The following is a 16,829-nucleotide window of genomic DNA, read 5'->3' as shown; positions in this document are numbered from 1 at the left end:
GCTCGTGCGCTCGCCTGCGGTCACGCAGATGGTACTGCGGCCTAACTCCCGCTCCTCCCGCTAGGGCACTGACGTCACAACAGCTGTGTAAAAGAGCGGCGCGCTCTCGTAGAGGCCAGTTGTAAAGCGCGATGGCGGGAAAGGAAAGGGCCGCTCGTCAGACCGCAAAGCGCAAGTTACAAAGAGCCACGGAAACGGCCGTAGAACGAGAAGTTCGGCTTGCCAAGCGACGTGCACAGTACGCAGCTAAACAACAGCGCTCCTCCACAGAGTCCGAGGTAAAGGATGAAGTTGCGAGTGTATCTGGGAGTACTTCTACTCTAGTATGCTTCGCATCCTGGGCTTAACCTTAGCTAAGCAACAGCCATTTTTTTTTTTTTTTGATGAAGAATGAGAAAGCATGCGCCAGACGCTTTACAACAAGGCCATTGCCGCTTGTTTATGGTTTTACTAGCATGGTGGGTACGATGAATGTGCATGACAGGGCTCATTGCAGTTTTGCCTAGTTGCATCGATTGTTTTTATGCGTTGCATATTGCAATCACTCAGTTCAGCCCTTGGGCGTGGCCGGGCAGCCACCATTGACCTTGTGGGGATGCGCGACTCTCGCGCGTCCCCTGATGTTTTTCCCGCATAGCGCATCCCCTGATATGCTGTTTTCCCGCACGGCTCGCGTGGCCTGGCGCCCGCGGCGTGGTACAAGCGCGGTGCGACAGATGTCGCGACCGTCGCGCCGCGGCGGGGTTACTCGGGCGCCGAGGGACAAGGGGCTGTCGCTTTCCCGGCGGGTCGGGCGCACGGCGTGGACGTCCCACGCGCGCGCGGCGACCCATGCTTCTGCGAGACCGCCTCGCGTGGCGGCCTTCGAGCGCGCCTCCGTTGGCGTGACCGAACACGCGAACGACCAGGCGTTGGGATCCAGCATGGGGCGAACATGTTCGCTCGCTCGCGGTGAGTCGGACTTCTAGATTTGTCGCGCGCCCATCGGCATGTTTTGTGGATAGCCACTCGGCTAGCAGGCATTGATCTATGAAAGGTGCAATAAATGCCCTTGTGACTGTTTGAACTACTGTGTTGTCGTTCCTTTGTCCCAAGAGTACGGAGGAGAACCTCGTATCTCCCACAACCTTTAGCGCAACCACGTGACGTGATGTCACGACAGCCGGAGGAAAAGCTGGGCCCCAACACAATATGCAACGCATTCTTGGCTTAACCAAGCTAAGCCTGGCCATTTTTAACCCAGATGGTTTTCTGTTTTGTGGTAGCTGCTAAATGAACTGAGATGATCTCAACTGCATTTTCAGCATAGATTACTTTTGGCTACATAGAAAGAATTCAGGATATTTCTATTGTTTGTTGTAACAAAGTATGACTATATTTTATGCTTATGCTTCGTGTAATTAGGTATACCAAGAGAAGAGAAATGCAATCGAGGACGACAGAAGACTAGGTGGAGCGATGAAATTAGGAAATTCGCGGGCACTAGTTGGAATCAGTTGGCGCAGGATAGGGGTAATTGGATATCGCAGGGAGAGGCCTTCGTCCTGCAGTGGACATAAAATAGGATTATTATTATTATTATTATTATTATTATTATTATTATTATTATTATGAACATTCATCTTGCATTAAGTCAATCACAAGTTTTGAATTTATATAGTAGTACCCCCATGTCACATATACTTTGAATCTGCAAAAAAATTTCTATCCAGATATGCAATAAAAAAATGTTGCTTTCTGAACACATTTTAAATTTTTGTTGTTGTTTTGTTGCCGGCTCTTAGAGGGTTTAAATGCTGAAGCGAGTGCTCAAACTGGTGTGTGCTGTCATACAAACCAGAGTAAGAATCTGAATGACATGAATCTTGCAAGTGAGATCCTTGTCTCTGTAAAATAAATGGCAAACAGCACAATGCCCTCACATTTGCGTACGAACCACCTTAAGGCCAACTGCAAAGAAATCTTGGACTGCACAAAAATTTGGGTTTGGATACAGAAGGTTTACAGCAGCCTCCGTCCAAAATTTAACGTTTAAAACACGAGTGGATGTGTTACAAAAAGCCTGCAAAGTAAAAAAAAAAAAGTGGCATTTTTGGTACTTAAAATGAAAAAAAAAAAAGAAAGGTCACCATAACGGCCTGGCAGAAATAGCACAGAACCCAGAACATTGAAAATTGGAGTGGTTTTCGACATGACTTCCAAGATTAATTAGATGACACTCTCAGTGCACTGAAAATCTGCGATTGGCAAGGTTTTTTTATCACGTTCGTTAACCATCAGGTCTGCTGAGGTGCCATTTAAGGGCGAAAAAAATTATGCAATTACCAGCTGTGTAGCTTTCCCAAGAATGCTTTAATCATATGTACTACTCATTTGTAATCACTTTAGACAAAGTGAAATTTCATTGCAGTTGGCCTGCAGAATTCTGCAGCTTGCAGGATCAAATCTAGTTCCTTGGCCTCTTTTTGGAGCTAAACTAACGTTTTTTTAACAAGCCTCTTCTAAGTTTCTTTTCTTTCCCTTTTTTATCATCTCACCAGCCCCGGAGAAAGGTTCTACACCCCTGAGAGTCACTATGGCAGTGACAAAATTCGCAAGTCAAACCGCCGAACGCTTGAGAGGCACATCAGGTTGCCTTTCTTGCCAGCTGAGCTGAGCGACTTTGCTGTGAAGATTGGCTCTGAAGAAGTGTACGGCGGCTGGCGAAACCTTCTCTCGGACCTCTCCAGAAATGTCAGCTTGCAGCTGTTTGGCACCGAGTTTCATTTTGCTGACATCACTGTTTTCCTCAAAGGTGCGAATGTCCATTTGACACTGGACAACTGTGCAAACGAATTTATTTATTTACTTTGTTTATTAGAAGAGGAAAAGAAGGAGGTAGGAAATGAAGGGCCGGGGGCATTGTCACTGTCTCATCCCTCAGTGGACACGTGAACTGTCCCGCAGCTGTGAGAGGGATGGAGAGGAAAAAAGAAGTTGGTGTTGAACTCAAAGAGACACAGTCGACTGTTGTTAATATGACCTCGAGTAATCGACCTTTCACTTAATTTGATCTTGGGTAATTCGACATTTCACTTAATTCGAAGGGACTGGAAAGTCTTGGCAAGAAACCATACACTGGGGGATATGGAAGAAAAGCTCATTTAGTTCAAGTGTGAAAGCATGCCTCTGGTTAATTCAACCCAAACCGATCCCAATCGGCACCCCCTCTTGCGTATAAGGGGTTACTAAAAGCTTGAAAACACAAGAAATTCACCAGTCAGCTTTACTGCTTCTCTAGGCATGAAGCTGTTTTATGTTTATCCCTTCGTGACTTCTTTCACCTGAGAAGCCATTCATTCCCGCTTGTTTCGTGTCATGTCACATCCTCGTAGACAGCAGTTTGCTTGTCTGTTCAGCATGGCACCAAGTGGCAATTATTAGACAGCATTTTCTATCGAGCTCTAGAAACAGGTAATTCGAGATATTTAGAAAGGTGTCTGGAGCACGAAACAGATCGGTGAAAAATACAGTAGTATGCTTGTGATGCCAAAACAGAATGAATGAATTCGTTCATTTAAGCTGGCATTTGTTCATTCAGCATATTTCCATAATTCAACCAAATTTTGCACTCCCGGAAGGGTCAAATTTATGGCAGTCGACTGTAGTAGCTATATTGATAGCTTGGCCTTATGGATTACCAAATATAAATCACTCCTAACATGCATGAAATAAGGGACACGATAATAATGCAAAGATAGGTGAAATTCCCATTCCACCTACACCTAATGTTATAAATTTTGAAAGCGCATGCACAATATTGTTGAAGTTTTTTTTCAAGAAACATAATGATAATCTTTAAAAGGAAAAATTACCCTGGCAATTTTTGGGAACACAGGTACCATAGTGCTCGAATGACATACTCGGACAGAAAGGAGGGCAAGATGTGCACTACTTTCAATGGAAATTCTAGTTCGAGATGTGAAGTATGTGTACATGAGCTCAACATCACAAAGCGTATGAAAATAAGCCAAGGCAAGTCATTGTATGTGCAGTCCTAAAAGCTTAGGTAGTTCATTTCATTTATATACTGAGTGATATACTTGGGGTACCGACACAGCTAGCACCTGCTTTTACAATCAGACTGGCTTCTATGATCTTCTGTGAGTCTTTATCTGTGCTCTTGTACAATGCTTAGCGTTCACTAAACAATGGTCTACAATGACTGTCATGACAGTGTACCAAAAGATGCCCGTTCCAGTGCTTGCTGCTTGCAGAATGTGCTTCTTTAACTTCTTGGAAACCTTTTATGCATAAGAATCACCCAAATAAAAAAAAATGCATTACTGCCACACTGATCCTATTGGCATCACAATATTGGCACAAAACTGAAATGCAGGTCGACCTATGTTCTCTTTGCTCATAACACCTTTTTAAGCAGGACAGCACAAATTTAAGTGGAACACCAATGCATTTCCTTGCACAGTTTGAGAACACACTTCTTGAAACTAGTGCCAGCCTTGGAATTTCTCCTAAGTAGAGTTTCTTTGCCGTCGGCACCTATTCTTAAATTGCAATATGTGCCCTAAATTAGTTTGTTAAAAAGGCAGTTAACAGAAATTTGTTTGTCGCATATACACTTCCATTTCCTGTGCAAGTTATGTCCACCTCTTCAGTTGTAACCTAGCTTAATCAACATTGCACTAACTGCCACAAGTGATTTTAAAATCTTTTGTTTATATATTTTTAAAACCTAGTATAGATCAATGTTTCACCAGTGCTCATGTCATGTTCATGTTGAGGCCAATTCTTTTCAAAGAGACTTGTTGCCTTACATGTTTGTTTGTGTTTATTTAGCCTTGAATGCAGGTACGTTCAGCTTCAAAAATTGGAGAATGTTGTCCTGTCTCACTTGCAGAGATAGAGCAGTTTGTGCTTGGCACCGCAAAGCTCAAAGACGGCCAGTGGCGCGCCGACTGGGAGGCCTTCTTCGACCTTCTTCTGCCGAAAGGGGGCGCTACCAGACTGAAGCAGCCACTGAGGCATTTTCCAAAGCTCCAGGAGGGATTGAAAAAGATCCTGGATGCCATGCCACCGGTCGGGCGAATGTCACTGACACCTGTCGTGGATTTGAGCATGTTTGGTAAGTGTCAGGTCGGTTTACTGGCTTACTGCAACGACTACATCCATGCACAAAGTATACTTATTTCTTTCTCCCTTTATTCATTTACAGCTAAACATCGATATAACAAACAAAGATATAATGAGTATTGGATGTAATCTAGTTTTCTGTGTGATGTGGCTTCATTATAATGTTCAACTGTATCCAGGCATGTATATTTTCAGGCACAGCTCAATTATTGGTAGCTAAGTGAAAGGTAGAAGCCTTTGTCTGACATTGGATCTGCCATTACACAATTCCATGCACGAAGAGAATGTTTCTTTCTGCTAACAGGTGTGTCATATTTTTGCACTAATTTTGGAGTCCGCGACCTGGCACCATGTGATTTCTTTGGCACCCTGTAGTGAGCTTTGAGCCGGTTATATGTGTTTACTCTGCACGTGTGTTGATAGCGCTTCGTCGTAGGGGTGCTGTTTGTTTTCTTTGCTTTTTTTTATCTGAGTTCTGGATAACATATGTATATAAATTCACATGTTTTATATAGAGTGTCAGTAGCGAGTCAGCACTCGTCGTTATGTTTCTTATTTTATGTGTGTTCAACTTGTGCTGCTTTTCACTATGAACATCCAATCTTGTTGCTTTGGTACATTATGGGAAAACAGCATTGGTAAAGCTTCATAATAAACAAACACCTCATGCCAAATTGGAAATGAAAGAATTGTGCATAAACCATTGACGATGATTGTCAACGTAAGTGAAAGCCAAACGCTTCAAAAAAAGCTATTTGCTTTAATGAAGGAATGATGCACTTGAAAGCGTATATTCCGATATCACTTGCGTGGACACTCCAGGCACATTTCCGCCGTTGGCATCACCGTGATGTTCCATGTAAAGTCCAAGTGCAATAACACCATAACCGTGCACCTTACGCTGTAGGTCCAAATGAAAGCATGCAAGGGTGAGCCAAGAATGGTGGCTCGATCTCGCGTGTGCAAGGGAGGAAAGGGGGTTGGGGGGCATTTCGTCTTCCACCACGCACAAGTCACCAGGAGTTCTACTGTGGGGCTGGCTGCGTGTGGGGTGGCTGAGCACGACCACGTGGGTCCCATCTTGAAAGTGATCTGCAATGAGCACAAAGTCTAGGTGCGCTGAGGGCTGCTAGCTTCGCGTGCACTGTGTTCTTGCCACTTAGTTCACATTGGAAGCGAGATGCAGCACAAAGGCCAATTTGCTCACTGCTGCTGCCGCTCTTCCTCACACCAGCGTTTTGACGGCGAGTGTGCGTGCGTACACCATGCTTGTTCATATAGCTGGTAAGCAAATGTTTACATGTTTATGCGGCTGATAAGACTGTTATCCTTACTTAGTATAACTGTCTGCTAATTTGCTATTGCAACCAATAGTTTGCTTTTTGGGTGAAGCTGCGACTTTTTGCTGCTGTGAGTGTATTTATGTTGCATTTGTTGTTTCATTGTGTTATTTCATAAATAACACAGCTGTTACAACAGCATATCTTCAGCGGTAGTATAACACAACCCATGTCATTGTATGTGTAAGCAATGTGCGGTGTGCAGGCGACATCTCTCCTGCTGTACTATACATGACTTCATCACCAGCTGTCATTAAACTCTTCCTCTCTCTCTAGCAATGACTTGCAAGAAGTGATTGAAGTCCTTCATTGACTAAGCCAGAGTGCAGGTTTGAGAATTAATATGCAAATTACTAAGGTAATTTTCGATAACTTGGTGAGGGAGCAAGGGTTTGTAATTGGTAACTGCCTGTTTAAGCTGGGCAAGATTAGATATATCTGGTCCAACTACTCACAGGGGACTAGGATTATGGCAAAGAAACTTCCAGCCAAATAAAAGTGAGATTGAGCACGTATGGGAGACATTTCCAACTCGTGACTGTAGGCTTACTGATATCTTAAAAAAAAAAATGTACAATCACTGCATTCTACTAGTACTAACATATTGAGCTGAAGTTTGGAAGATAGCATAGTCAGTTGCAAAAAATGAACAAACATGCAATGAGCATCGAAGCAAAAAGTGATAGGCACATTGTTAGGCGATAGGAAGACAGCCGTGTGGATGAGAGGGCTAACAGGTGTAGCTGATGCTACTTTAGCTGACATTAAGAAGAACAGGGCACAGTTTTGCCTGAAAGGCGAAGCATTGATTGTGATAGCAAATTATTAGAGAGCTATACAAAGTAAGGATGGTGGTCTTATCGGCCGTATTGACCATTTTCGTGAAGCAGTTTGCTCTAGAGAAACGAGATGGCACTTTCGATGGTGCGCCACACGTTGCTTCAGCGAAAGCACACGAATACGAAAGCATTACTTTTCTGCCCTGCTTCTGTGCAACCAGCTGTTTGAAATGCAACTGCATTTTCGATTGAGCACTGTGCTCCATTCATACTGCAAAATATGGCGTGGTGGAGCGAAGACATGTGCAGTATGTAGTTGGCTGCAAGAATTGTGACTGGCATATTAAGGAATGAGATGAATCTTCATGTCCAAGTTCATGGACCACTGCTACATAAGGATTGCCTGTGTTGCCGGCTCTTCGCGGTGCACGGTTTCTCTCGAGGATAAAAAAAATTCACTCATCCACCAGCGTTGTAGCATTAACCTCCAAGGAAAGGACTTCAACCCTGAAACATCTGCACGAATGAGCACCGCTTGTTATAAGGTGACGAAGGGAGTAGCGCCTCTTCTTGGCATATGTTAAGTTTCTCGCATGTTATCTCCACACATCCACCCCAACTCGCACGCAAACTTATGCCTACTCTATCATCAACGTATCAAGAATAAGGGAACAGGCGCATACTTGAATCAATTCACCAAAGCAAGAGTGACGGTGACTAGACCGACAGCACACTAATGTTGAAGCTGAATGTTTCGTAGCGGTCCACACAATAAGTGAGTGACTAGCAATAATGCATACTTGCTACAAGCTATTACAATGTACAGAACATCTGCATTGCAAGCATTGTGCCCAGCAAGAACAAATCTATCGAAACTGAGCACACCCGTGAGCGATCAGACAGAAAATAAACAACCAGATGGTGACCGCCTGGGGGACCTTATCGAGTCAGAAATGTGACAAGTCGCTGCGTAAAAGCATTTACTCAATAAAGAACGAAGAGCTAAACACACTGATACTGATTCTATTCATTAGTGGAACGTTAGGATAGCTTGGAATACATTTTTAGCCCTGCTTTTATTACAAGCAACCTATTGTAGGAGTTGAAGGAAATCCCACCGCTGGCGCCAGTTGTAGGTGTTGAGGAGGACTTCGAGATGAAAAACTTGGGAGGTTTGTTTACATTATTTACAGTGAGCGTCAATTAACAGTAGTAAAGTCATCACGGGCCGGCAGCAACTTGGACGCTGCGGCCCGTCGCAAGAAGTTCGAGAGAGATGAATCGGGTAATGCTCAAGGAATCCTCCGGAATGCTCTTCTGCTGCTCCCGGTCTGCGTCTTTTAAGCCCTTCGGTGTCGATCAGACACGTCACGTTCTGCCAATGGGAGAGCCTGCTCAGGTGACGCCATTCTCGGCCAATCGGCGAGCCCGCCCGGGTGTCGTCACCCTCGGCCAATGGTAGGCGCCCGTGCGATGAAGTCACACCCGGTGAAGAGAGTCGCCGCTTGGTCCCCCTGCGGTCTTGCCTTGCTGACTTACAACTCGCCGTCACAATAGCCAGGTGGGGGCGACGCTGCTAGGTTGTCACGGCTCATTACAGCCGTCTTGCTTCTGGACCCACTTTACTTGCAACAGTGCCGGGCTATCCCCTCGCTTTCTGGAAGAGTCAAGCATTGAATAGCTCCACCGGCGGCGTACGAAGTGGGGTCCGCCAACTTGTTTGCACGTGCCATGCCTCAGGAATGTGGCATCTGCTTCTGCATTCCTTACTTAGCAGTGGTGCGATTCGATGTGGTCTGGGGAACTCGAAGTAGGCTCAGGAAACGGCCCCATATGTAACAGTATATGCTGCTCGTACGGTTTGAACAAAGCGTACTGAGCTCCAAAAGCATTTACATGTCCTTTAAAGCTGTAGCCAAAACATCATGTGTCATCCACCCAGTTACTGTCTACGATATCTGCCGAAACAGAAGTTTGCAGAACTGCACTGGCGTCATGTACGTCCCTTGTAAACAGAGAGGCAACGGAGGCAGCTGAAGCAAGCAATGGACGCGTCACCATGTGATCAAACATTGCAGTGCCCATGGAATCACCGTGAAAAGGGTCAATAAACTAGTTTAAGCATTAGTGTACAAACTAAATTAACAAGCACGGTGTCACGCACGCACAGACAAAACATGAGCGTGTCTCACTCGGTGTCAGAATGCCGACACGATGAAGAGCGGCAACAGCGGCGAGCAAAATGGCCCTTTGTGCTGCTTCTCACTTCAATGTGCGTTAGGCACATGAGAGCACAGTGCATTCGAAGCCATCGGTTATTCACCATCGGTTAGCCACCGCTGATTACCTGCAAGATGGAACGGGTGCAGCCGCAGCCGGAGTAAAAGAGAAGCATGCTAACCTGCCCTCCTGCTCCCTCTCTTGCGTGTGCAAGAATGCAGGGAATTTCCTCCCCGCACTCCTTCCTTGCGTGTGTGAGATAAAGATCCTTTCGCCTCACCTTTGCACGCTTCCCTCACACCTAGAGCATACGGTGTGTGGCTGTGATGTTATCACATTTCGACTTTATATGGAAGCTGATAGCGACGACGACAATGGAAATTCACCTTGTGCATCCATGTAATTTCTGTCACAATAAAAAGTGGAATTCAGCAGGCCACGTAATATACGTGCAAGACAGATAACTAGCGATCTATCAATGTATGTGACAAGTTCTATAATATATGTGCAAGACAGATAACCAGGAGCATATCAATGTTTGTAGCAAGTGCTATAATATAGTTGCACGACAGATAACCAGCACTCTATCAAAGTTTGCAGCAAGTGCTACAATATACATGCAAGACAGATAACCATTCGTCTATCAAAGTTTATAGCAAGTGCTGTAATAGATGTGCAAGACCGATAACCAGGAGTATATCAAAGTTTGTAACAAGTGCTATAATATTTCGACATTGTAGTGAGGCTAGAGAACCTCAGTGGCACACATAGTAATCGCTGCTTTGCACACAAGCTCTAGAATGTACAACACCATTCACGTCACGCATGCAATCTGATTACAAAAGGTGCAGCAACAGAGATAGCAGATAGAATTGGCTACAAGAACTGAGAATGTTTTGATACATGCAGGCATGTCCTGCACTGAGTGATAATGTTTAACATTTGTTAGCCAGTGAAAAGTGGTCACCGGAGGAAAATAAACAAGTACACATTTCAATATATGTGCAAGACAGATAACCACCAATCTAACAAAGCATGTGGCATTAGGAGTGTTGCCACTATTCAAAAAAATTCAACAAATACATAGTTGAAAAAAAAAGTTTTTGATAACTTACTACTAAGTTGCGCACAGCAATCCGCTCTTCATCTGCGTTCAGCACTCCCCCACGAGCACAGCGCACAGGCCACTTTTATGGTTGATGTGAAGGTTCAGCGCATACACTTGCACAAGTTATCATGTGATGTCAAAACATGGCCAAAGACCCTACAAGTAACAGAATACAAAGCCAAGGGAAGGGAAACATGGTCGAGGATGGCATGGGATTACATGCTGTCATGAGATTATTAAATTTTCAGGCATAAAATGAAGTAACTAATGCATAACGGCAGTTAGTGCTGGGAGGAGATCCTTGTACTGCAGTGGACTCGGAGCATGATGATGATGATGCATTTTATGTCTGTCTCGCAGGCACAGACCTGACGTTCTCAAGCTACGGCGAAATCATTGCAGCCTTCATCAGTACATTCATGCCACCCGAGCCCTTGCACGAGCTGTTGAGACAACCTCGGTCATTCAACATTATGCGCACCATTCGTGTAATCGAGGGCTACCACCAGGTGCCAACCATGCTGGGTTTGTCACTCAATTGGACTACCAGTGCTACCCTGGTGACTTCATTGAGAACCGAGGCACATCAGGCCAGCCCGAGCAATCTTGCTTTCAAAGTGCATCCCAGGTTTGCCTTCTCACGCACGATCTTTTTATTTTTTTCAGTAAGAAGTCACAATGTGCAAGGTAATTGATTGCTTACGCAGTCTTCCCTGTGCTGCTTGAAGTTGCATGCGACTATAATGAAGATGTCTGCACTTACATAAGACTCTTCAAACAGCTTGATAACTACTCTAATGTAGGACATCTTCACAAATTTATTATCGCTGGTAAAATAAAGTATGCAGAGAACAATTCAAACCCAATTTAAAATTGCAAGAATTTTGTTCTCGGACACTGCTTAAAAAGCAATTAATTTTTGACACTGAAAAACATTGCATCGCATATAAATATTTTAATTATCAGAGTAGTAATATGTGCAGTTTTACTGTTCTGATTTGAATTTTTCTGTTGTCATATAGTCTGTAGTGGTATACCATGTGGGATCCAGATGGCACAAGCACAAAGTTGTGACATCTGCACACATATTCTACATGGCTGGTGAACCTGCACTGCCAGTTTCCTTTCTAGCCCTCTCTTTTTGTGGAGTGGAATTGAAGACAATGCTGACACATGTTCCCTGTCAACCTGCCTCCGTGTGGAAGGCTTCCTCTGTCCTCGCATCCACCCTACCCAAGATGGCAGTGTCTGGCATGTCGTCTGGTTCTTCCTGTGGTACCATGCTCAATTCTAGGAATAGTTTTTATGGAATGTACTGAAAATGTGCTTTACAGAACCCCCCTCTCATGTGTATGTTTGTACAGCCACGGAACAAAGAAGAGTATCAATAGAAAAGTTGGAAAATTTGCAACACAGCTTTTCTGCACTGTAAAAAATTTATTCATAATGGCAGTGCAGCTCATCTTCGTTGCAATTGTTACATGCAGCATAGCACCTCACATGTTCAGCGTCTACAAACACCTGTTCTGCGCACCAGAACAAGCTTGTGACAGCGTCGTTCAAGAGAAAATAATGGAATATGAAGGGTGTGAAAGATTCAATGGAGCCTCAGTATGCAGCCGTCTCTAGAAGCCGAGCATGTGCCAACAGACACTACATTGCCCCTAACATTTGCAGCAAGGACCAATTGCGCCACTGTTGTGCATGAATTTTTGCAGTGCTGTAAAGCTGCCTTGTAGGTTTTGCAGCTCGTCTATAGTGGCTTAACTATAACAAGCACAGATTGTGCTGAGCAAACATTTAATGCTTTGTAAGAAAGATGCATTCGGCTAGCCCAGTCATGGCACCCTAACCAGAAATCTCCAGTATTTTCTGCAAAAGCTAAGAGGTGCTTAAAGAGCCCCTAAAACATCTAAGATATCTTGTACCCATGTTAAATAAACATGTGCATAGTGCACAGAATACTGTGACAATCTTTGGCAAACATGGAAGCTCTATGCACCATGTGGAAGCCACAAGAAAAAAACAATCCCATGCTTCTGTTCGAAATTTTCTAGTCTCTCCGTCACGCTTCATCACAGCAGCAGGGTTTCACACATGATGTCACCAGGATAAGGCATACTGCATTTATTCGAATACAAGGGGTCACTATTAAGAGGAAGCTTTAGCTCGGGCCCAGCTCTGACGCAGCCTATTCAAATACATTCCAACCCACTTATAACAATACCGGTTTTAACAATGTATGTTTATAACAATGAGAAGCTGCTGCACCATCAACTTTTGTATATTTCACATGGTGAAATAACAGCGTAGAACGATGTCCCAATGCCACATTATTGCTTATAATGACGAAGTCTGGCTGCTGGGTGTCCGAGCCGGAAGGTAGTGCAATGTGGAATCCTTGAAAAGAACAAAATAAAATGAGAAATTCGAGCCACTGCGCAATGGCCCGCTGCTCCAACAGCCGCGCACGCTCATTTTGCCGCCTTCTCTGTGCACCTCTCTCCCGTTGCCCTTCCATCCATCCAAACACAAATGGGCTGCGCCCATAGCTCTACACTTGCACCATCCTTTGAAACAGAAATGGACCGCGCCAACTGTGCTGCTCGCAACTTGCTCGCTCGCTCTTCATTCAGCACAGTTCTGTAAACAGCTTAATTGCTCGCGTTCGTCTTTGCCATTTGCGTCGAAGTCGTTTCTGGCAACGCGGTTTCCCAGCTTCGCTTGACTCACCGCCGAAACGAAAGATGGCTGATCCGCCCACTGATCATCGGCAATGCACGACATTGCCAGTGAAAAGAAAGTGCACAGCTATAGATTTGGAAACTGAGTGCTTCTAGCCGATGAGACGGATTGTCGTGAACATGTTTTCATCAGATAGCGGCGGCGACGATGCGGTAGGGCAGGCTGCCTCAACGTTGTCCTCACAGGAGGGCCGGCAGATGATTCAGTACCTCCGGGGCTTCATTTTCACGAGGAACATTCCACTGCACTACGTGGAGCACCTGAATGCCTCGGAAAAGGACGTCGGCAAGCTTCGCGTAAAGCATGCATGGCTGAGGGACATTTCTAGACTTTTCTCGTGCAAGCCAGTGAGAAATGCATGGCGAGATGCTTGTGGTGATCTCTCCTCGGCGTTTCTTCGGGATTTCTCAAGCTGACAGGCTGCCGCGGTAGCCTTGCAATTTTTTTAAAGTCCCCTTTTGGAGCCACCAAAGCGATGCCTCGGTGGTGCTCGCGTATCGCTTGCTACCTGTGACACCTCCTTGCAGTTGTTATAGCAGTGCCATTCTTTAATTCAGACAGCCGCGGCTTGTTGCATGTGATCAGAGCACCCAGGAAGCAGTTAAACAAGCGAACACAATCGGCAGCCAGATGGAGGAAAGTGGTGGGGAAGGGCACTGGCCTCCCTGCCTTTATAGTTTTCTAAAATCAGCTCTGCCATCCCTTCATTTTCATTTTTTCATGCAACCCGTTTATAACAATTATCTTTTATAACAATGGAATTTTCTTGGCATTTGAATATTGTTATAAGTGCACTCTAAAAAAGTTTACACCTTTTGGGGTGTATATCTGCCACACAACAACAATCATCTGCCTTGCTTGCATTTCCTTTCTTGATTGCACACGTCACGTCGAAAGGTGTGCCTTAGTGCGTGCATCATTGCCGCACCCGCTACTTTCCTGTCGGCAATGCTATGTCATGCTGATAACGCACATGCCATTCGTTACTGGGAAGTACCAGGCTCGCAGCATTAAAGAAAGGAAATGCGGACAAGACAGATGACGTTTATTGTGGTGTGGAAAGATACGACTCAAAGGGTGTAAACTTTTCTTGGAGTGTGGGTTCGACTGTACATCTAAGATGCAACAATTCTTTTCTGAGATAACCCCTGGACCGATTTTAATGACATTTGTTGCATTTGAGAGAAAAGGGTAAATTATAGTGACTATTGGAAGCGGAATTTCAATTTAGGGCCTGAATTTTGTTGAAACAATTTTCAAAAATTTGAAAGTTTGGAAAAAATAGAAGCACAATGTTTACAATTTAATAGCTCTCCGTCAAGAACCGATATCACGGTTCTGTAAATGGCATCCATTATATCATTCAAAGCGGACAAATTCGATATGTCAATTTATATATTATGTCAATTTGTTACGTTGTGTACTAGGATTCTGCAAAAGCTGTATTTGCACATTACTAAATTTTTTTAGATTCATGTGTAACATATCAATTTTGTCCGCTTTAGACGTACTATGAGGTGCAATTCACAGAATTCTGATATCATTTTTCATTGCTGAGTTACAGAGTTGTGAACTTCATAGTTTCATTTCCTGAAAATTTGCGATTTTTGCCAACTTTTAGTAAAACATTGACGACCTAAATGAAAAATTTGAAATGAACAGTCACTAGATTTTAAGTTTTTCTTTTAAATGCAAGAAACCTCATCAAGTTTGGTGCAGTGGTTGCCAAGAAAAACGAATTCTCCTTTTACATGTATTTAGATGGAGAGAAGCACCCGAGCTAAAGCTTCCTCTTAACACGAGGCTCACGAGAGTGCACTTAGAAAACCCGAGAAAAAGGACTTATGTACACTAATATAAGGTGATATTATTATGTAGAGTGCCGGTGAATTATTCAGATCTGACAGGGATTGTGCAAAATAACGAATAATTGGAAGACTCCGGAATAATTTGTGCAGACTATATGCAAATTTCGCTTTGAGGTGTGACTTCATGACAGTGTGACCTTTGCCTTGTGGTTTGGCTTCACGGCAGTGACGCATGCACTGCCACAAAGCCATACCATAAGAGAAAATTCGGGCCATGAAGCTACAACTCAAGGTGAAATTTGCAAATAACTCACACCCCACCTTTTCTGTTAAATTTTAAATTCGTAAGGATATCTGTGATTACCCAATGAGAAAACTTTCTTTCCATCCCTCCTTCGTGTAAGACGATCGCTTTCAAGATAGAGCCAGCCAGCTGTGGAAGAAGTCGATGAAGACGATCGTGCAAGCAGTGGCACGAGTGCGTCTCTCTGACCATGTGACATGTACAATCAGCTACACACCAGGACTGTGGAGCAGCCGTGGCTTCAAATCGGAATGTCATCAGCGCACCTGGCACCGTCACCTGCAGTAGTTTGCTTGCCTCATCAGTTCACACTGCGCCACCTTCCGCAGCAGTTCGTGTCACCGCAGCGCTGTCACATTTACCGTAATGGCACCAAGACGACCACAGCCGCTTAGTGAAAAAGAACGGAAACGAAGGACTGCAGAGTGTCAGCGTGAATACAGATTATGCCAGAAATAAATGAACGATGCTACACAGAGCGGGAAACTACAGTAACATGCTGCCGAATGCGACAACCAAGAGGAACGAAGCCGTGCCTATGCTGCCCGATACTGACGTTCCAGGGAAAGCTGCATACATTTCCTACACCTGCCTCATCATTTCACCTCACGTCTACACCCGTTGCTGGCTCTCTGTAATACGAGTGAACATTGCTTCTGCTCACCTCTACTACGTCGTCTCGTGCAGGTCTCACTTAACAGATCGGTGTTGAAACCGCGCTTCTCCGTTTCACGATACTTTTAACGGTCGTTCTCGCAATTATACCAAACACACCAGCGCACGACCACTCAATAACCGCGTTGTTCCTACGAATGCTTAGGCATCATTCAGATAACTCCCTGAGGAGATTCTGCATACAATTTTTCTCGATGTTACTATGCAGGTTATATGTGGAAAAATACTGTGCTATCTCGCCTGCCAAGGTTTATTGGTTCCTACAATTTGCACTGCTGTCTAAAATCTGGATCACTGGAAATTTTTTGCTGCTGCTGCCATATTGACACAGTAACTGACTCTATCAGTGTCGCATATAAGGTGGGGGCAACATCCAGCCTAAAGATTCTGGAAAATAACCTCACCTTATATTTGAATAAACGCTGTAGTTAGGATCGAATGCCTATGCATTCGATCCTAACCGGCGAGCAAGTGAACACAAACAAGTGCTAACTTCAACAAAGGCTTTATTCAAGACAAGTGCACATATTTACACGTTTGTATCACACTCATGTGGAAGCAAAGATTGCATGCACGCACTGTGTCACATTAAAAAAAGAGATCCTTCTTTTCCTGACAAAGCAAGCAAAGGCATGGTCACACACTTGTCATTTCAACTTGCTATTTTTGCTGATTCAATAATCAGCCTTGTGAGTTTGTCTTTGTGTCTCCGCATGACAA

The 16,829-nt window shown here is 44.3% G+C and overlaps 1 protein-coding gene across 1 annotated transcript in view; it reads left to right on the top strand.

Moving 5' to 3' along the window:
* Window positions 1-16,829, top strand: part of LOC126517671 (uncharacterized) — a 228,286-nt gene that overhangs the window by 81,541 nt on the left and 129,916 nt on the right. Inside the window, exons 14-16 of the mRNA XM_055064380.2 lie at window positions 2,541-2,794; window positions 4,898-5,122; window positions 10,938-11,205. Coding sequence (XP_054920355.2) covers window positions 2,541-2,794; window positions 4,898-5,122; window positions 10,938-11,205 — 747 coding nt within the window. The remainder of the gene's footprint in view (window positions 1-2,540; window positions 2,795-4,897; window positions 5,123-10,937; window positions 11,206-16,829) is intronic.

The sequence above is a fragment of the Dermacentor andersoni genome, chromosome 11 (genome assembly GCF_023375885.2).
Source record: "Dermacentor andersoni chromosome 11, qqDerAnde1_hic_scaffold, whole genome shotgun sequence".
Taxonomy (NCBI): Eukaryota; Metazoa; Arthropoda; class Arachnida; order Ixodida; family Ixodidae; genus Dermacentor; species Dermacentor andersoni.
This window is presented reverse-complemented; position numbering and strand designations above follow the sequence as displayed.